Raw genomic sequence first — 21,811 nt, 5'->3', positions numbered from 1 at the left:
CAGATACAACCAGCCCAGCAAGACGTTTGTGGAAGGCCCTGGCTGAGGATGGCGTGTCGGGATCCTCCTCCTCATGCGTATCCTGTGGATCTGGGGGATCCTGTGGAGGAGGAAGAGTAGATGGCGCTGGGGTACAGGGTCCGCTGCCAGAGGCTGAGGAGGCAGCAGAGGCTGGTACGGAGCCGCCTGAGTCGGTTGGGAAGCCGGAGGAGGCAGCTGTGCTGGGGCATGGGGCACCGACGCAGAAGTCTGTGGTGCCCGCTAGCATTGCAGGAAGGACTTCCCTGATGGCGTCCTTGAGGATAACCCTCCCCCCCATCCAAGGGGACGTCATGACGCATAGGAACCTCTCGAAGAAGACCTCTTCACTGGGAGAGGTGGAGGCAGGGGGTGCTGACGGGGTATCGGGGAGCTTCTGGAGCCACTGCGTACCCTGCCCATATGGACGAAAAGGAAAGCTGCCCTGTGCAAAACAGGGGTAGGCTGTAGGCCACGTACCTGGTTGAGGCCAGTCCTACCTCGACACCCTTTCTTCGCCGAATTCCTCGAATGGTGTCCGACGGGTGCCTCTGTCTGGAGCGGTGGCCATTTTGTCGAGGTGCCTGCAACGTGTTGCTCAGCCCGCTGGGGCTGGCATCGTCCAAGACTCTTGCGTGTGGATCACGAGTCCTACCCGGTTCCTCGAGCATAGGCCCGGTAGGTGTGGCATCCTCAGCCCGGGGGTCGGTAGACCTGCGTTTAAGCACCCCCTCGGACGTATTGCCGGTATTAGGGCATAGCCTCTTGACCATGGTGCCGGTGCAAGGGAGGAGCTCCTCGGGTGAAGACCAGGTAAAAGAACCTTCTGGTCCCTCAACACTGTCACCAGGAGGGTCCGAGGATCCCACGGCCCGGAGGCCGGTAGCTGCAGCAGCCTCAGTGCACCTACTGGTAGAAGGACCTTACCGGTCCCTCCTGTTCTTCAGCGCATAGAGGACAGCGAGCCACACGCTGAACAAGCTTGCCAACCGTGGTCTGGGCCACGGCAACGTAGACAGAGGGTGTGAGGGTCTGAAGTATGGAAGAGCCTGTTGCAGGCTGGATAGCTGCTGAACCCTGTAGAAGTCGACATGTGCCGGAGAGGAGCGTGACGCCTGAGGACCAAGTACCTGAATGATAAAAAGACAAAAAAGAAGACAAAGAAGAAGTATCCGTGTGTGGAATTACATGGCCGAAGCCAAACCCAGGAACGCTGGTGAATTCGGCACGTTCCCGTCGACGCGGAAAAGGGGACTGGGGTGTGCCGCCAGAGGGCGGAGTCAGGGCAGCGTATGCTCCCTGGGCCGCACCCAGGCACGTCTATATTTGAAGGGTGAGAAGGATTTTTTCTGGTGGAAAAGTTTCCGTCTCCCATCCCTTGGAAGGGACGCCCATACAGTATGGAGGAAAGGGGACAGGATGTAAGAGTATGCAAAGTATTACAAGTTCCATCATTGTGCAAAATCTCTAATTGAAGCTTTTAACCAGAATCCTCAAGTTAATCGCCACCATGGGCGACAGGGTTGTGCAGCTTTTTTTAAAATGTGTGGTTAGTTCTGCTAGGTTTATAGCACCTTGTCTTGCCAACCCACAATCCCAGGTCGTACAAACAGCCAGGGTAACACCATGTGTGATCTTGGGCAAATGAGTGATGGACAGCTGGCTTTGTCAAAATATTAAGTGCCACAAAGTCTCCCTTTGCATGGGCAGTTTACCGGGATAACAGATGAGTGATCATGCCACATCAGAGATGCTCTGAACATTTCAACAGGGGGCGTTTAATACCATGTCTCGACAGCCTCATGTTTTGGCTGTGCCTCTCCTAGACTCCAGACGGGACATCGGTCGTCGTACCTAAGGAATCCACTAGTGCATTCAACGGAAGAGGACTGAAAATATGTAATTATTTCAATTTTTTGTTATTGTGATGAACGAAAGCCAATTAACCACAATGCTACCTCAACTAGGCTCTGAATAAGGAACAAGTTACTTACCTGTAACTGTTGTTCTCCAGCATGGGTCTGGCATGGATTCACATGCTCATGAATATTCCCCGTCGTCAGGCTGGGAATCCTCGGTAAAGAAAAAAATCAGTATCAGTTTTGTTTCTGATCTGTCTTTCGTAGTAGTAACCAATCACTGATCTCTGCGTCATACTGACCACAGCCAATGACTGCCATCTCCCTAAGCCCCGCCTCTGGCAGCCATCTTCAGATTTGGTAGCACGTGAAGTGGCAGTATGACCAAGTGAAGAGCCGCAGAGGGGTAGGCGGGAGGGTTCGCATGTGAATCAATGCCAGACCCATGCTGGAGAACAACAGTTACAGGTAAATAACTTGTTCCTTCTCCAGTATGGGGTCTGGCATGGATTCACATGCTCATGAATATAAGAATGCATAGCAGTACACACATGCACAACCACGGGAGGTGGCAAAGGCTCAACATTAAGCAATACAACAACTCAACATTAAGCATCTCTTACCTCCTCACCAGGCTCACCTTAAGCAAACAGGTTGCGCAGCACTGCTTGGCCGACCCTGGACTCCTCCCTGGAATCCCGATTGACGCGGTAGAATCTCGTGAAGGTGTGCGTCGACCTCCACGTAGCAGCCCTGCAGATGTCCAGCAGGGGCACACCAGATAGGAACGCTGTAGTAGCAGCGATCGCTCTGGTCGAATGGGCTCTCGGACGGCCTGGCAGCGGTCGGTTAGCCAAGCGGTGGCAGTGCATGATGCAGCCGGAGAGCCATCCGGAAATAGAAGACTTCGAGAGAGCCTTCCCTTGATTCACAGGTCCAAAGTTCACAAACAGCTGTGAAGTCCTCCGAAAACTCTTCATGCAGTCCACGTAGAACTTCAGCGCTCTAGCCACATCCAGCGAGTGCAAAGTCCTCTCGGCCGGTGACGAAGGAGACGGGAAGAAAACAGGTAACACCAGGGGCTCGTTAAGATGGAAGTCCGACGGCACCTTGGGCATAAAGGAGGGGTGCGTCCTAAGGACCACCCTCGAGGCATGGAAAGTCAAGTACGGTGCTTTGCAGGATAGGGCCTGGATCTCTCCCACTCGTCGTGCGGAGGTAATGGCCACCAGGAATGCAGTCTTCCACGACACAAACTTCATCGGTGCGGAGTGCATCGGCTCGAATGGGGGCCCCATGAGCCTAGTCAGCACCACGTTAAGTTCCCAAGCCGGGGCTGGGGCCTTTACCGGCGGGAACGACTGGAACAGTCCTTTCATAAACTCTTTCACCAGTCGATGGGACCACAGGGACGTCCGTCCTGTGGTTCTGGTATATCTGGAGATCGCCGCCAGATGAATCTTAATGGAGGCATGGGCTAGCCCAGCCTTCGCCAGCGATAGCAGGTACGGCAGCACTTGAGGGGCCGTAATCCGTAGGGGGTTGATCTTCTGTGCTCGGCACCAGATAGAGAACCTCTTCCACTTGTGACCGTAGCATTTGAGAGTCTAGGACGCCCTGGCCTTTGCAAGAACCTCTTTGCAGTCGGCCGGTATATCGTACCCTCCAAACTCTAGCGCTGCAGGAGCCAAGCCTGCAGGTTCAGCGAAGCCGGGTCATGGTGGAAGATGGCGCCTCCTTCTCTGGAGAGAAGATCCGCGTCTGCCGACTGCTTGATGGATGGGGACGTTGACAAGTCCAGAAGGTCCGGGATCCAGATCTGCCTCGGCCACGCCGGTGCGACGAGGATCATCCTGCACCGGGACCTCTTGAGCTGGCTGATGAGTCGAAGCAGCAACGGCAACGGAGGGAACGCATACAGGTATAGGCCGTCCCAGGGGAACGAGAATGCATCGCCCATGCTTCTCGGCTGGGGAAACCTGCTGGCGAACCTCTGGCACTTCGAGTTCGTCACTGTTGCGAACAGGTCGATTTGGGGTTTGCCCCATCGTCAGAAGAGTTGATCCACCTGATCCTGGCGCAGCTCCCACTCGTGACACGCGCGCAGCTCCCTGCTGAGCGAGTCGGCGATGGTGTTTCTTTCTCCTGCCAGGTGGAAGGGAACCAGGAACATCCCCTGGGCGACCGCCCAGTGCCACAGATCCTGTGCCTCCTTGGATAGGGCTGGGGATCTGGTACCTCCCTGCTTCCGTATGTAAAACATTGTCGTGGTGTTGTCCGTGAAGATCCGCACCACCTTGCCCTTGAGCGACGGGAGGAACGATTTGAGAGCCCAGAACACGGCTCGGAGTTCCAGGATGTTGATGTGCAGGAGCTTCTTCTCCGGGAGCCAGAGGCCTCTTGCATGGAGATCTCCGGTGTGGGCGCCCCAACCTTCCAGGGAAGCGTCCGTCGTCACCGTCTCCTGGTACGTCGGCGTCTGAAAGTCCTTGCCCGCCGTGAGGTGCGCTGGAACGCCCCACCACTGAATCGCCCGCCGGGAACACCTCGTTGTGGGGGACCCTGTCTTCGAAGGTGCCCGTCGCCTGCATCCAATGAGCGTCGAGACATTCTTGAAGAAGGCGCATCCGTAGTCTGCAGAGGCGCACCAGGTAGATGCAAGAGGACATCATCCCCAGGAGGGACTTGATAGACCTCACCCTGGCCACGTCCGTGGCTAGCAGGCGCTGCACTTTGCCCAGAATGGTCTTCGTCCGTTCTTCCGACGGTGCCGCCAGGCGCCTCACTGTATCGAGCTTCGCTCCCAGAAACAGGGCCACCTGCGACGGCACCAGGTGGGACTTTGGGTAATTTATTGCGAATCCCAGGTCTGTGAGTAGCTGGACGGTCCTCGCAGTGTGTTCGACGGCGAGTTCCCTCGTCCTTGAGCGGATGAGCCAGTCGTCCAGGTAGGGGTAGACGTGAATCCCCTGCAGGCGCAGCCGCGCCGCTACAGGTGCTAGGCACTTGGTAAAGACCCTGGGGTCCGACTTCAATCCGAACGGCAGTGCTCTGAATTGGTAGTGGCGTCCCTGGACGACGAACCTGAGGAACTTTCGGTGACTTTTGAGGATGGGAACGTGTAAGTATGCATCCTCCAGGTCCAACGTTGATAGAAAGTCGCCTTCCTCCAGCTGTCCCAGCACGTGCTGGAGGGTGACCATCCTGAACTTTTGTGACCTGATGTATTTGTTCAAACGACGAAGGTCCAGGATTGGGCGGCAGCCGACAGTCTTCTTCCTGACGAGGAAGTACCTTGAGTACACCCCGGAGCCCCGGAGCCTCTTCGGGACGAGCTCGATGGCGCCTTTCCTGAGCATCGCCCGTACTTCCAACAGCAGTTGCGGGACGTGATTTTCTTTCCTGGCCACAGGTGGAACGTGAGGGCACTTCTTCAGGAATTCGATAGAGTGTCCTCTTGCCAGGGTATCCAGCAAGCAACGATCGTTGGAGATGTACTTCCACACGCCGACCTAATTCGTCAGCCGGCCTCCCACCGGGGTGCTTCGGTGGGGGCCCGAGGCCACGGTCAGTTCAGTCCTGCTTGGAGGTGGTGGCCTTGCCGCCCTGGCCACCTTGCTGACGGCGGCGAGGCGCTCCCTGCTTGCCGCGACCCCTGTAGGCCTCCCGAGACAAGGAGCGTGCCGCCTGGCGGTAGGATGACGAGCCACCGCTGGTTCCCTTGGAGGCCCCTTGTCTGCCTCCGGAGCTCCGAAAGGGCCGTCTCTGAAGATGGCTGCCAGAGGCGGGGCTTAGGGAGATGGCAGTCATTGGCTGTGGTCAGTATGACACAGAGATCAGTGATTGGTTACTACTACGAAAGACAGATCAGAAACGAAACTGATACTGATTTTTTCTTTACCGAGGATTCCCAGCCTGACGACGGGGAATATTCATGAGCATGTGAATCCATGCCAGACCCCATGCTGGAGAAGGCATACAAATTCTTCATGCAACTCTTTCTAAAATGAAGCAGCACTTCTTGCCAACTCTTCCCCTCTTATCTATACTCAACTTGTAATAAAGAAAGCAAGCGTCCATAGAGGGGTGGGCGGGAGGAGGAGGACTAGGAGTATGTGGGAGAAGAATCCATAGAAATCATGAACGGTAAGTAATTTCTCCTTCAATGGATTGCATTCTCCCACAAATTCCTGATATTGATAAGACTCCCAAAGCAATGTTCTTAGCACGAGGTGGGAATGGAAGCTACACCCTTCTACCCTTACATCTAAAGAAAGTACATAATGTAGTTACTGCATATAATATATGTAACCAACAACCTGTAATCTGCAATCTGTATCCAAGCTCTAAGTATTCTTGTATGCAAGGGTTCTCAGGCGCCCTATAAATAAACAAACAAAAACAAAAACACCAAGAATCTCTGCAGAACTGCCCTGCCAAAGTGGGCATCAATTCGTACCCAGAGTCACTAAACTGTAATATTTGGCAAAGGTATGCAACAAAGCCCACGTCACAACTTGGCAAATTCATCTCACCTGCACTCCCCCTTAAAGGGCCTACAAGCCACAACACCACTGGCAGAGTGGGCCCTTAAACCTAACGACACCTCTTTACCTGCTCACTTATAGCACTAGGCTATGCACAGCACAATCCATCAGGAAATTGTTTGTTTTCGCAAGCACTCGCCCAAGTCTGGATTGGGAAAAAGCAACAAAGAGCTGATCGTCTCTCCTGAAGGCATTAGTTACAGTCAAGTAAAAAGTTCAGCGCCCTCTTGGGATCAAGCCTATGAAGCCTCTCCTACTTAAAGTGATGAGTCGGCGGAAAGAAACTGGAAGCTCCACACACTGAGCAATGTGAAACTACAAAGCCACCTTGAGAAAAGTGAGAAACGAGGTTGGTCCCTCAAAGACACCTCCATAAAAAACATTAAGAACGGTGGCTTACACGAGAGCGCCTGCAGCTTGCCGACATGTCTAGCAGATACAACGGCCACCAGGAAGACAGTCTTGAAAATGAGAAGCCTAACAGAAATTGAGTGTAAAGCACCTCCATCACAAAATGAACAAGTTACTTCTTACCTTGTAACGTTCTTTCGATGGGATGTTCCTCCGACGTATTCCTTATCTTTGATAATTTGTCTCCAGCTTGCTGGCCTCGGAATTTTTTTCTCTGTAGAGGGAGCTGCGCGCCGACGTCCGCCGAGTCGATGTCCCTCGACAGCCTCCGTATCGGCGGCGACGTCACCATGCCCATTAATAGCCACGCGTGGCGTCCGTTGCTCAGTTCCATTTTGTAGCATAAGATAATTCATGCCCAAATTGGTTATTGACCTTGAAGGAGCGTAAGCTGCAACCACAAGGGAAGTATTACTGCGGGGATGGATGGGAGGGGCGATAAGGAATACGTTGGAGGAACATCCCATCGAAAGAACGTTACAAGGTAAGAAGTAACTTGTTCTTCGGAGGGATTGTGTCCTCCGATGTATTCCTTATCTTTGATAGACTCCCATAGCAGTGGCATGTAATTGGAGGTGGGAGTAATAATGTCATGTATCCCTTTTAGGAATGAACCGAATGTAATACGGCTTTGCCAAATCTGGTCTCTTGACTAGTGGAGGAATCCAGGTTGTAAAATTTTGTGAATGTATGTGCGGACGACCTTGTGGCGGCCGCACATATGTCTCGGACCGGTACCCCTCTTTGGAGGGCCGAAGAGGCTGCGATACCCCTGGTTGAATGAGCCCTAAGATTTTGGGGTGGCTCTTTCCCTGCCAGTTTGTAACATTCCAGAATGGCCAAAATAATCCACCTGGAAATGGTCTGTTTTGTTATGGGTAGTCCCATCTTGTGACCTGAATATCCTACAAACAGTTGGTCTGCTTGTCTAATCCTAGCAAGTCTGCTGATGTAAAAGCTTAAAGCCCGCCTTGGGTCCAGCCTATGTAGCCTTTCTTCCTCTTTCCCCGGATGGTGAGGGGGATAGAATGAAGGCAGGGTAATCTTCTGAGTGATGTGGAATTCAGAAACCACCTTTGGGAGGAAATTAGGCTTCACCTGTAGGACAACTTTGTCCTTAAGGAAAAATGTATGGTGGGGGAAGAGAGCTTGTAATTCGCTCAACCTCCTAGCAGATGTTAGTGCTACCAAAAGGACAGTTTTAAAAGTGAGACATCTCAGCAAACAAGAGTGGAGGGGTTCGAAAGGAGTACCCATTAGGAAATTTAAGACTAAATTTAAGTCCCATAAGGGAACTTGGAATGGTCTTAGAGGATAAACATTAGTTAATCCCTTGAGTAATTGTATTACTAGAGGTAGTTTGAAATACGATGGTTCCTCCGTAGTACGCTTGAAGATTGAAAGCGCTGCAAGATAGCCTTTTACAATGCCAACTTGATGGCCTGAGTTTGCCAAGTAGAGTAGAAACGATAACACTGTTGGTGTACCACATGAAAAAGGATCGATATTCCCTTCTCTACACCAGCTGCAAAATGTGTTCCAACGTCAGCGGTATAAAGACTTTGTTGCTGGCCTTGTGGCTGAAAGCAACACCTCCATGACGTCATCAGGGAGGTCCCAATCCTTGTACCTCACCCTTTTAGAAGCCAAGCGTGAAGGTTGAAGGTTCTGATGTCTGGATGGAGAACCTGACCTCCCTTCTGTGAGAGAAGATTCTCTTTGAGTGGAAGACGGATTGGAGGACAGATGGACATATCCAGAAGGTCCGGGTACCACATTCTCCTGGCCCAGTCCGAGGCAATTAGGATCATGGTTTTCCGGAATCTTCTCAACCTCCTGATCATTTGAGGAATAACAGGGACTGGTGGAAACGCGTAAAGGAGTGGGAACTCCCAGTCCACTACGAACGCGTCCCCTAGAGCTCCTCTCGGGGGAAATTCCCTTGAACAGAACAGGTCGCACTTCCTGTTGGTGCTGGTGGCGAACAGATCCACCTGAGGGGTTCCCCAAAGGGCGAACATCTCTTGAAGGACTTCCTGAGCTAGCTCCCACTCGTGGGAGACTGTGCCCTGCCTGCTCAGAGCGTCCGCTGTCAAGTTCTTCTCTCCGGCTAGGTGAACTGCTGATAGAGAGATTCCTTCTTGAATTGCCCAAAACCAGAGCTGCATTGCCTCTCTGCACAGTGGCAGTGATCCTACGTCTCCTCTTTTGTTGAGGTAATGCATGGTCACTGTGTTCACGTCATTATCAGGACATTTTTCCCCTGTACAGATGGCAGAAAAGCCTTCAGCGCTAGTCTGATTGCTCTCAGCTCTAACAGGTTGATATGTAGTCTGGACTCCGATGGAGACCAACGATCGCTGATGGTCAAGTCGTTGGCATGGGCTCCCCACCCCGTGAGTGAGGCATCTGTGACTACTGTTATCTCCGGCCATGGTTGCCAAAACAGTTCTCCCTTCAAGATGTTTTTCTGGCAGGCCCACCACTGAAGGTCTCGAGCCACCTTGTCCGGAACCTGAAGGAGGTCTGTCATTCTCCCTGAGAATTGCGGCCACTGAGTTCTCAGTGCCCACTGAAGAGATCTCATTCTCAGGCAAGCCTCTGGCACAAGGAAGATGCAGGATGCCATGATGCCTAGCAACCTCAAAAAGTCGAAGGCTGGGAGACGTTGAGCATTTTGAAACTTGGTGACCATCTGCAGAATATCTTGAGCCCTCACCTCTGGTGGGGAGGCTTTTCCCAGGAAAGTGTCCAGGACCGCTCCAATGAACTGGAGTCTCTGTGATGGTATCATCTGTGACTTCTTTAAATTGAGGGAGAAGCCCAGTTTGTGAAGGAAGTGGCAGACAATCTAGCTGAATCTGAGCTTGTTCCGGAGATACAGCGCTGATCAGCCAATCGTCCAGGTAGGGGTAGATGTGAATCCCTTCCCTCCTTAGACTTGCAGCCACTACCGACATTAGCTTGGTGAAGACCCTCGGGGCGGAGGTCAGCCCAAATGGCAGAACTCAAAATTGATAATGAGAGCCGCCAATTTGCGAACCTCAGGTATTTCCTGTGTTTGAGATGGATTGGCACATGGAAATAAGAATCCTGGAGGTCCAGAGATACCAGCCAGTCCTGGAGCTGGAGGGCCTGAAGGATCTGAGAGAGAGTTACCATCTTGAACTTGTCCTTCCTGAGGAACTTGTTCAATTCTCATAAGTCCAAGATAGGTCTCAGTCCTCCGTCTTTCTTCGGTATGAGAAAGTAGGGGGGAGTACCAGCCCTTGTTCCTCTCCGCTACAGGTACCGGTTCTATGGCACCTTTCTCTAGCAGGTCTACAATTTCCTGCAAGAGGAGCAGATCTGGAACTTTCCAAGAGCTGTTCCCCGGTAATGACTCTGAGGGATGCGTAGAAAAGGCAGACAGTAACCTTGGGCAACTGTCTCCAATGCCCAAGCATCTGCCGTAATAGCCTGCCATTCCGTCAGATGTTGAGTGGTTTGGAGGCGGCTGATGCAGATGCCGAGGGTAAAGAGGCACCTGCTGCTGCTGCAGCTTTTGTATTTTTAACCCGTCCACCTCGGGTGAATTTTTTCGGACCCCTTTGAATCGACTGTCCTCTGCTTCTTCCGAATGCGGAATAGAAGCAAAAGGACTTACCTCTCCAAGAGGTTCAAGAGGGGCGATATGGTGTCTGACGGATTGCAGCTCCCGGGGATTTTGCTGCTGCCTTTGATGTTTGAAGCTTTTCTAAACTGTCATCCGCCTTCTTACCAAACAAGGAAGAGCCTTCAAAGGGCATATTCAAGAGTCTGCTTTGCACATCTGTAGCAAAACTAGACTTCCGCAACCAAGCAAATCTCCTAGTTGTTGTACATGCCGCCATGGCCCTGCTGATGCTGTCAGCAGAATCGATGCCAGTTTGAAGGGATTCGCACATTGCGTGTTTACCATCCTTAATGATGTTTAGAAACGCTTCCCTTTCTTCTCCCTCCGGGAGGCAGTCAGCTACTGATGAGGCACACTCCCAAAGTGTGTGGCTGAACCTTGCGAGCGTACAAGTAGCATTGATGGATTTAAATGCCATGCTACATGCAGAAAATACTTTTTTGGCCATAGAGTCATATCTCTTGTCATCCCTGTCCTCTGAAACAGTAGGGTAAGCCGATTTACTACCTGATGAAGTTGCTGCCTGCACAACCAGACTCTCCGGAGTTGGGTGTCTGGATAAATATTCAGGGTCAGCAGTAAACACCCTATACTTGGCTGATAATTTTTTGTTGACCGCCGGGATAACCTCAGGGGTTTCCCAGTTTGCCAATATTTTCCTTTGTAATGCTGCATGAAATGGCACCACAGGATCCTCCTGTGGACCTTTAACCAAAATGTATGTGAGGTCGTCTTGTTGAAAAGCAGGTGAGGGTGTAGACCACCACATAAACTCTATTATCCTTGCCATCAAGGTTCTATAAGGGGTTTCGGCATGTTCCCCTGGGTCTGGTTTTGCAAATTCCACTTCTGGGAAGTGTCCAACCCACTAGCTTCATGTAAAGATTCTTGCAAGTCCTTAAACCTACTTTCCTCAGAGGTAAATTCCTCTGGTACAGGAGTTGCAGATCCCTGCAACTCAAAAGGTCTCTCCTGATCCGAATTCTCCCCTTCTTCATAAATAGATGCTAAGGCTCTGGAATGATCAGATCTTGGAAATTGTATAAATCCCATTTCCAGAGCAGAAGGGGCCAAATTGGTCATAATTGGCTGAGAAAACGTCGACGTGGACGTTAAAGGCTTCGAAGCCATCGAAAAAGGCGTCGAGAAAGTTGGTAGAGGCCTCAAGGAACCTGAGAGTATCGGAATTCTACTCGAGGTTGTCTACGACATTCTCTTGATCGAGGCTCTGGGTATGGCCACTGGCTGTGGGGTGGCCGTGGGTTTGTCCTTTCTCTGCGTCGAATCGACTGACCTGTGCGTCGAAGAACCCTTCCATAATGGCGTCGAAGACGCCGATCTATGCGAAGGGATTTTCGACGACAGCGTCTAAGACGCGACTTTGCCTTTACTCAAGGGTTCGTGCTGCTCTCGAGTAGCTTCTTTCGCCGGGTGCTGCTTCTCGCAGCGTTTTGATTTTTTGGGCCTTTCACCCAGGGTATCACCCTCAGCAGTCTTCGAGGGGGTCGAGGCCGCTTTCTCAAAGACGCTAAGCATCTTTTTCCTGAATTCCTCCCACTCAGCCTGAGAGCTATGTTTTGTGGGGCAGGAGACCCTTTTCGGGGAAACGGAAGACGACGAGGAAGGGGATCTTCAACGTCTCTTTTTTGAATGCTTAGATCTCGAAGAGTGATGGGAACTGCTTCGAGACCTAGAACGAGAATGTCTTTTGTGATGGTGAGGAGACGAATGTCTCGACTCCGCCAAGGAAACTTTCGAAGAAGTTTCAACTGCCTTACCTCTCTCAAGCTTCCCCTTACGCTCCTTCATGGCTTTCGCCGTCATGGACATGCAGTCCTCGCACTACGAACAATGGTGCTCGACTCCCAGGCACCACAAATAGATCCTGTGAGGATCCGTCAACGACATTTTCAAGCCGGACCATGGAGTCATCGGTTCGGATGAGGAAGCCATCGAGTACTCTCGAGGAATAATGAAGTATATTTGACTGAAGAACTAAGCAACGATATTCCAAGGCCCCACGAAGCGCGGAAAAACGGAAATGAGCAACTGACTCTGCGCAAGTCTATTTATACGCGTGATGACGTCTGCGCCGATACGGAGGCTGTCGAGGGACATCGGCTCGAGGGACGTCGACGCACAGCGCCCTCTACTGAAAACATTTTCCGAGGCCAGCAAGTTGGAGATGATCAAAGATAAGGAATACGTCGGAGGACACAATCCCTTCAAAAGTCCAGATATGGCTAGCGGCAGAAGGTATGGCAATACTTGAGGGGCCGTAATCCGCAGAGCGTTAATCTTCTGTGTACGGCACCAGATAGAGAACCTCTTCCACTTATGTCCGTAGCACTTGAGAGTTGAGGACGCCCTGGCCTTCGCAAGAACTCTCTGCAGTCGGCGGGACATTGTATCCTCCAAACTCTAGTGCCCCAGGAGCCAGGCCTGCAAGTTCAGCGACTTCGGGTCATGATGAAGATTTGCGCCTTGTTCTCTGGAGAAAAGATCTGCGTCTGTCGACAGCTTGACTGGTGGGGATGCTGACAAGTCCAGAAGGTTCGGGAACCAGATCTGTCTTGGCCACGCCGGTGCGACGAGGATCATTCTGCACCGGGACCTCTTGAGCTGGTTGATGAGTCGGAGCAGCAACGGCAATGGAGGAAATGCATATAGGAACAGGCCGTCCCAGGGGAACGAGAAAGCATCGCCCATGCTCCTCGGTTGGGGAAACCTGATGGTGAACCTCTGGCACTTGGAGTTTGTCGCCATCGTGAACAGGTCGATCTGCCGTTTGCCCCATCGCTGAAAGAGTAGGTCCACTTGATCCTGGCGTAGTTCCCACTCGTGGCACAAATGCAGCTCTCTGCTGAGTGAGTTGGCAATGGTGTTTTTTATCCCTGCCAGATGAAACGGCACCAGAAACATCCCTTGAACAACGGCCCAATGCCACAGGTCCTGAGCTTCCTTGGATAGGGCCGGGGATCTGGTTCCGCCCTGCTTCCGGATGTAGAACATCGTGGTGGTGTTGTCGGTGAAGATCCTCACCACCTTGCCCTTGAGGGACGGGAGAAAAGACCTGAGGGCCCAGAACACTGCCCGGAGCTCCAGGATGTTGATGTGGAGCGGCTTCTCCTCCGTGAGCCAAAGGCGTGAAGATCTCCGGTGTGGGCTCCCCACCCCTCCAGGGAGGCATCCGTCATCACCGTCGCCTGGTGGGCCAGGGTGTGAAAGTCTGTCCCCGCCGCTAGATGAGTGCGGGTGCCCCACCACCGGACCGCTCGTCGGAAGGTCTCGTTGAGAGGGATCCTGTCCTCAAAGCTGCCCGTCGCTTGAATCCAGCGGGCGTCGAGGAACTCCTGTAGAGGGCGCATCCGAAGCCTGCATAGGCGCACAAGTTAAATGCAAGAGGACAAGAGGGACTTGATGGACCTCACTCTGGCCACGTTCGTGGCCAGCAGACGCTGCACCTTGCCTAGGATGGCCTTTGTCCTTTCCTCCGACGGCGAGGCCAGACGCGCCACTGTGTCAAGCTTGGCTCCCAGAAACAGTGCGACTTGAGAGGGGACCAGGTGGGACTTGGGGAAGTTGATGAGAACCAAAGGTCCGTGAGCAGCTGGATGGTCTTCGCTGTGTGTTCTACGGCGAGCTCCTGTGTCCTTGCGCGGATGAGCCAATCGTCCAGGTAGGGGTAGACGTGGATCCCCTGCAGGCGCAGCCGCGCCGCCACTGGAGCGAGGCACTTGGTGAAAACCATGGGTACTGACTTCAATCCAAACAGAAGGGCCTTGAACTGGTAGTGCCGCCCTTGGACCACGAACCTGAGGAACTTCTGGTGCCCTTTTAGAATGGGAATGTGAAAGTATGCATCCACAAAATCCAACTACGACATGAAATCGCCCTCCTCCAGCTGCCCCAGCACGTGCTGGAAGGTGACCATCCGGAACTTCTGTGCCTTGATGTACTTGTTCATTCGTCGCAGGTCTAGGATGGGTCGCCACCCTTCTTTCTTCTTTTTCACGAGGAAGTACCTGGAGTATACTCCGGAGCCCCGGAGCCTCTTTGGGACGAGCTCGAAGGCACCTTTCTTGAGCATCGCCCTTACCTCCAACAGCACTTGAGGGACGTGGTTTTCTTTCCTGGCCACGGGAGGAATGCGGGGGCACTTTTTTAGAAATTCGAGGGTGTGCCCCTGGGCCAGGGCATCCAGCACCCAACGGTCCGTGGAGATGGACTCCCACACGCTGACGAACTTTGCCAGCCGGCCTCCCACCGGGGTGCTTCGGTGGGGGCCCAACGCCACGGTTGGTTCAATCTTGCTTGGAGGACACCTTGCTGCCTTGGCCTCCTGCGCGACGACGGCGGGATCCACCCGACTTGCCTCGTCCTCTATAGGCTTCCTGCGACGAGGAGCGGGCCGCTTGGCGGTACGTAGAGGAGCCACCGCCGAATCCCTTGGAGGCACCCTGCTTGCCTCCGGGGCTCCGAAAGGACGGCCTTCGTTGCTGGAGAACTCTTAGGGCCTTAGCTGTCTCTGTGTCCGCCTTGATGGCTTGGAGGGACTCATCCACTGTTTTACCAAACAGGTTGTTCCCGTCGAACGGCATGTCCAAAACCTTGGCTTGTACATCCTGGCGGAAATCCGTCACCTTGAGCCAACCTCGTCGTCCGTTGCCTAGCTGACAGAAAACCGGTGTCGGCAATGTCCCTTGCCACCGGCAATGTCCCTTGCCACCGTGGTCCGACGCCACCTCGCCTTACTGCAAGATCTCCAGGGCCTCAGCCCTCTTGTCTGGTAGGAAGTCCAACAGGGGGGCGATCTTGTACCATAACTCCCTGTCGTAGCGGGCCACGATCGGGAGGGCATAGGCCGCCTTAATCGTTGTTGCCGCCGACGAGATAACTCGTCGTCCCATTGCATCCAGCTTCTTTCCTTCTCCATCCGGCAGGGAAGTTGACGTTGAGGCCGATGCCCCCCCCCCCCCCGCTTTCTTCTTGGCCGCCGCTGAGATGACCGAGTCAGGGGTCGGTTGCGCCTTAAAGCACAAAGGGGCCGCGTCGGGGACCCGGTACTTCTTCTTGTACCAATCCCTCTTGGCAGGCGTCGTAGACGGGTTCTTGAGAAGGGTGAGACCCTCGTCCCTGATGTCATCCAGCAGAGGCATGGCGAGGACTGTCTTCCTCTTGGCCTCGCACCGTTGGTAAAGGAAACCTTTGTTCTCTTCAGGGCAGAGCTGAAAAAGCTCAGATGCCCTGGCGATCATAGCGTGGAAAGACCCAATCTCGTCGGGCAGGGAGGTCCGGGCTGGAAGCGATGGGAGCTCCGTCCCGTCGCCGCTGCCGTCGTCATCCGTACCTGTCGTGGCCGTGTCCGTTCCCGTGTCATCCCCAGGTACGTGGGCAAAGGCTGAGCAGGCCACGGGGGCTGGATGGGTCCGTCTTCTCTTGTTTGGGGAACTTCCTTTCGTCCTTATCTCCAAACAGAAGGATTGTATTGCCAACAAAATGGCCACCGAGTTGTCCTGCGGCTCCAGAAGCGACGGGCGCGATGGTTGACTAGGAACCTCGCTGGCGCTCTTGTCGTCCCCTTCGTCAGGATCCCTCCCGTGGGACCGGGCTTCTTCAACGCCCTCGTCGAGGCCCTCCAAGACTTCAACCAGTTCCTCCTCGGAGGCTGTGTCCGTGTCCACAATGGCCACTGGCTCCCCCCTCTTTTTCTGCCGGGGTCTTCACGGGGGTCTTCTCGATGGACCTGAAAGAGGCTTCCCTCTGCGGTGTCACGGAAACTCTGGGCCCAGAGGTTGCCTCCACTGGTGTACCCTCCTCAGGCTGCACCAGGGCCGCAGCGACTTCCTCGATAGAGGCCTTGGTCGGGTGAACCAAGGCCTTCACCACCTTCTGTGGGCCTGTGGCCCTCACCTTGGGGGGAGGGTCACCGCCTCGGTCCCTCTCGGCTGGATCCTTCGAGATCGACCGGGGACTCTCCAGAAGCTTCGCCGGGTTCTCGGCCTTCCTCTTCCCTGAGCCAGAGCGTTGGCTCGTGACTGATGGCGCTGGAGAGGATGCGGCCTGCCTGGCAGCCGAGGAACCCGACCGTTCGGCGCTCCCGGTGCGTGGGGACTCGCAGTGCTTTGCCTTCTGTTGGGCCCCCGTCGCCGGGGCGCCCTCAAAGGACTTAGAAAACCGCTCAGACTACTACTACTTCTTCTCACCTGACGGGCTCTTTTACTGAGAGACGAAGGTGTCGGTCCCTGATGGTCCGTTCCGACATGTTCCCCCAAAACGCACAGTCCTTCTCCACGTGCGTTTTGTTCTCATGAAGGCAGTAGAGACATTTCAAGTGCTCGTCCTCCTTGAACACATTCTGCAGCTGGCATCCAGGGCAAACCCTGAACAGCTTTCCGGGCGTCGAGCTTCCTTTCTCCTGGGCCGTGACCGGGTAGGCCGCAGAAACTTCTGGACTCCTCCAAGAAGCATAATTCGACGAAAACTTCACCCTTGAGTGGCGTAGAAAATCCGAAACGGGTCCCCGTTGATCGGATGTAGACAGTGGAGCTTGAGGCTCTATTTGACTGAAAAATTTGAAAATCTCTTTGAAAAAGCGCGAAAACACAGCAAAAGCTCGAGAGCTAAACACGAGGACTCCCAACACTTGAGTGTGCGGTATAAATCTGAGGATGGCTGCCAGAGACGGGGCTTAGGGAGAGGGCAGTCATTGGCTGGGGGCAGTATGACCCAGAGACCAGTGATTGGTTACTAAGAAAGACAGATCAGAAACAAAACTGATACTGATGTTTTCTTTACCGAGGATTCCTGGCCTGACGACAGGGAATAATCATGAGCATGTGAATCCATGCCAGACCCCATGCTGGAGAAACTTAAAATCACAGACAATTAATAAGATTAAGTGCAATTTTCCATATACAATAGGAGGCTGTGGTAATAACCAAAGAGTTTGCTGAATAAATAATGGGCCAAAATTGGCCAGTGACTATGACCATAATAGGGACAGAACACACAAGAGGAACGTGTATGCACATAACAGCAAACTAAAAGTGAGCACAATAGGAACAGAAAACACATGGACAACACGCGTGGAATGACTGTGCATGTGGATCACCCTCTCAAACTACACATACAAACATTAGTAATTTGGGCACACACAGGAAACACAAACACACATGTAACATACATATGTGCAGGCAACACAATATGCACATACATGCTGAACGCAAGCAGAACCAGGAGGAAACGGCCAGAATATACTCTTAAAGTACAGCACAGAAAATATTCTTGAAATATCCATGGGCACACCCACCCTCAGACTTTAAATCACACAAATCAACAGTAGCAGGATAAAATTACATTTGGAAAAAACAGTTAAGGTGATTATCCAAAAAAAGAAGTACTCTGCAAATATTGGTAAAGCTAAGGTTAAAGTACGGCAATGTCAAGATACAAACACTCTGTTCAAATTAACTATTTCCCTGATACAAAGTGCATCACATTAACCATTAAACGTCAACTCTCGCCACAACAGTACCCAGTACCGCCCTGGACAAAAGGGCAACATTGGATACTCTGGAGAGCTAAGCCTGCTTAAAAATGTCTTTGTTGCCTTACTAGGTGGCATTTAGGAGCCAAAATTGACAAATGTTTAAAAAACATGTGGAATTTACCATGCCCCTGGTTGAATGAGCCCTTAGCCCATCGGGAGGCTCCTTCCCAGCCAATGTGTGATTAGTAATTTACACGCCAACAGATTTATCAGTTCACACATGTAACAAATATTCCTGCTTTTTGATGTGAAAAAAATACTTAAATGCATTACTTGAAAGCTTGTAGCAATTACTTTTCAAATAAATTCCGTTGGTCTGCTGAGACACGAGGTGTTTCTTGCTTTGTAAAAGTAAACTCACCAGGTTCCAGATCCAGCTGACACAGATACTGTGAAGTGTTCAAAGTAACAACTACTACTCTGTGCCTCAAAATGTCTTCCTTCTGTGGCATCTGGAATGTGGAATATGTGCTTGAAATCAAACAGTACTGATGCACTACTGGGTGGACAGTCTTCACCCATCGATTTCTGAAATATACCCTGCAAGGTGAAAAAATTCAATAGGTTTAAGGACTGTTTTTTGTACTCGAAACAATAGCCTCAAGGAAAACAACAGTTACATTTACAGGATATTGTGCTGTTTGAAACTCTTTAAATGCTCCTTGTCTGCGAAGGTATAGTGCATTTAAAATTACTTCTAGTCCATAGTCCCCTTTCCTGCACACTTGTGAGACATTTGATCCCATGGAATGGGACCTAAACATGAGGCAGAACAATATTTGAGTTAATAAAAAAATCATTTTTCATGGCCACGCACTCTGAGGGCCCCCTCTCCTATGCATTCTCCAAGCCACATCTACTAGTCATTTTATTTGTGCAACTGTAACAAGTCCCCTGCCAGATGCTGGGTGTATCAAGGGAGGACCTCCCCACAGGGACCTAAGGGAGGATACATTGGTCACCGTCCTTTGATCACTGCGATAGGCCAGAGGACCAAGGCTTGCAACAACCCTACAGACCTCTCCCCAAGTGACTAAAGCTCACTCAAGCCAGTCCCCATACCAACAACCTAAAGAGGTAGAGGGGAGTTGGAAACACCAAGATTGCTGATGTGGTTTTGGTAACTGACTCAAGAGACCCCCAAACAGGACTTGCTCCCATACCTAGAAAGATGAAAAGCAGGCACAGGGTATTGCAGGCAGAAGAACAAGTTACTTACTAACTGTAACGTTCTTTCGACTGGACGTTCCTCCCACGTATTTCTCATCTTACATATCTTGTCTCCAGGCTTTGCTGCTTCAGAAAACATTTTCACCAAAGGGCGCTGCGCTCGAAGCCGCAGATTCGTAGTCCCCCGAGGGTCGCGGTTGAGCGTCGACGTCATCCGCAGTATAAAGGGCATGAGCCGTGCCCGTTAGCTCAGATCTGTTTTTACAGTATTAATGGTCGCATCGGTTGATCAGGCTTTCAAAGTCCTTTGGCTCTTAAGGAAGTTCAAGTGCAACTGGCATAAACTGTACAGAGGGGTAGGTTGGCCGGGTCGATGAGGAATACGTGGGAGAAAACAACGTTACAGTTGGTAAGTAACTTGTTCCTCGAATGCACTGTGTCCTCCCACATATTCCCCATCTTAGATAGGCTCCCAAAGTAGTAAGAATTTGGAGGAGGGAGTACCAGAAATTTCAATCCTGGACTGAATGAAGGACGGCTTTTGCAAATAAGCCTCTTTGATACGATGTAGAGTTCAAGCAGTAATGCTTCACAAAAGCGTACATTGACGACCAGGTGGGCGCAGCACAAATATCCTGCACCGGAACCCCCCTCTGAAGAGCCGTGGAATTTACAATGCCCCTGGTTGAATGAGCCCTTAGCCCATCTGGAGGCTCCTTCCCAGCCAATGTGTAGCACTCCGAGATGGCTAGAATTATCCATCTGGATAGAGTTTGCTTAGACACTCCAAGGACCAATTTGAGTCCAGTATATCCAACAAATAATTATTCACATTGTCGGAAATTTGCCAGTCTAGAAATGTAGAAAATGAGAGCCCTTTTTGGGTCCAGTCTGTGCAATCTCTCCTCCTCTTTACTTGCATGTGGAGGAGGGTAAAAAGAAGGTAAGGTAATCGTCTGTGACAGGTGGACATCAGAGACTATTTTAGGTTTGAAGGATGGCTTGACCCTTAGAATGACCTTGTCCCTATGGAAAATGGTGTGAGGAGGCTTACAAGAGTGCCTGCAACTCACTTAACCTGCGGGCTGATGTTATAGCCACTAGCAAAATTGTTTTCATAGCGAGGAGCCTTAACGGGCAATAATGTAAAGGCTCAAAAGGGGCACACATTAGAAACTTTAATACTAAATTTAAATCCCAGCTGGGAACCTGAAAAGGCATTGGAGGGTAAACTTTTGTCAGTCCTTTTAGAAACTGGGTAACTAAAGGCATTTTAACATAAGAAACCTCTTCCGAGGAGTGCTTGAAGATAGATAGCACTGCTAAGTATCCTGTAATAGTGCCAACTTGGAGCCCCAAATTGGCTAAGTGTAAAAGGAAACAAAGAACTGTCAGAGTATTACATAAGAATGGGTCCACATTCTTATCCCAGCACCAGATCCTGAACTTGTTCCAACAACACCGATACAGGGATTTTGTTGCTGGCCGAAAGCAAGATCTCCATTACATCATCCGGGAGGTCCCAATCCTTATATCTCAGCCTCTCAGAAACCAAGTGTGAAGGCAGAGTGTCTTGACCTCTGGATGGAGAACCCGACCTTCCTCTTGCGAGAGAAGATCCTTTCTTTGTGGAAGACTTATTGGAGGGCAGATGGACGTCCAGATGGTCCGGGTACCACGTCCTCCTGGCCCAATCATGGGGCGATTAGGATCATGGTTTTCATGTACTTTCTCAACCTCCTGATTACATGAGGAATCACAGGGTCTGGAGGAAACGCATATAGGAGTGAAAATACCCAGTCCACCACGAACGCGTCCCCTAGAGCTCCTCTTGGGGAATATTCCTGTGAGCAGTACAGTTCGCACTTCCGGTTGGCCCTGGTCGCGAACAGGTCCACTTGAGGGGTTCCCCAAAGGGCAAAGATCTCCAGAAGGTCTTCCTGAGCTAGTTCCCACTCGTGGGAGACTGTGCTCTGCTTGCTCAGAGCGTCCGCCGCCGTCTCCTGCTCTCCGGCTAGGTGAACTGCTGATAGAGAGATTCCTTCTTGCATTGCCCAGAACCAGAGCTGCATTGCCTCTCTGCACAGTGGAAGTGATCCTACGCCGCCTCTTTTGTTTAGGTAGTACATGACCACTTTGTTGTCCGTCATTATCAGGACGTTTCTCCCTCGTACAGAGGGCAGAAAGGCCTTCGGCGCTAGTCTGATTGCCCTCAGCTCCAAAAGGTTGATGTGTAATTTGGAATTCGATGGAGACCAACGACCGCTGATCGCCAGATCATTGGTGTGGGCTACCCACCCCGTGAGTGAAGCGCAGTCACTACCTTTATCTCCGGCCATGGTTGCCAAAAAGGTTCTCCCTGGAAGATATTTTCCCTGCAAGCCCACCAAAGAAGATCTTGAGCCACTCTGGCCGAGACTTGCAGAAGATCCGACATCTCTCCCGAAAATTCGGACCATTGAGTCCTGAGGGTCCACTGAAGGGATCTCATTTTCAATCTGGCCTCTGTCACCAGAAAAATGCAGGATGCCATGAGGCCCAGCAACCTTAGAAAATAGAAGGCCGGCAGATGTTGGGCATTCTGAAACTTTGTTACCAG

The 21,811-nt window shown here is 51.8% G+C and overlaps 1 protein-coding gene across 9 annotated transcripts in view; it reads right to left on the bottom strand.

Moving 5' to 3' along the window:
• Positions 1 to 21,811, bottom strand: part of HELZ (helicase with zinc finger) — a 2,743,493-nt gene that overhangs the window by 1,050,876 nt on the left and 1,670,806 nt on the right. For all 9 annotated transcript variants that reach the window (XM_069655034.1, XM_069655036.1, XM_069655035.1 and 6 more), the window contains one exon: positions 18,404 to 18,582. In XM_069655034.1, the coding sequence (XP_069511135.1) occupies positions 18,404 to 18,582 (179 nt within the window). The remainder of the gene's footprint in view (positions 1 to 18,403; positions 18,583 to 21,811) is intronic.

This window comes from Ambystoma mexicanum, chromosome 3q (assembly GCF_040938575.1).
Source record: "Ambystoma mexicanum isolate Mex_15411 chromosome 3q, UKY_AmexF1_1, whole genome shotgun sequence".
Classification (NCBI taxonomy): domain Eukaryota; kingdom Metazoa; phylum Chordata; class Amphibia; order Caudata; family Ambystomatidae; genus Ambystoma; species Ambystoma mexicanum.
This window is presented reverse-complemented; position numbering and strand designations above follow the sequence as displayed.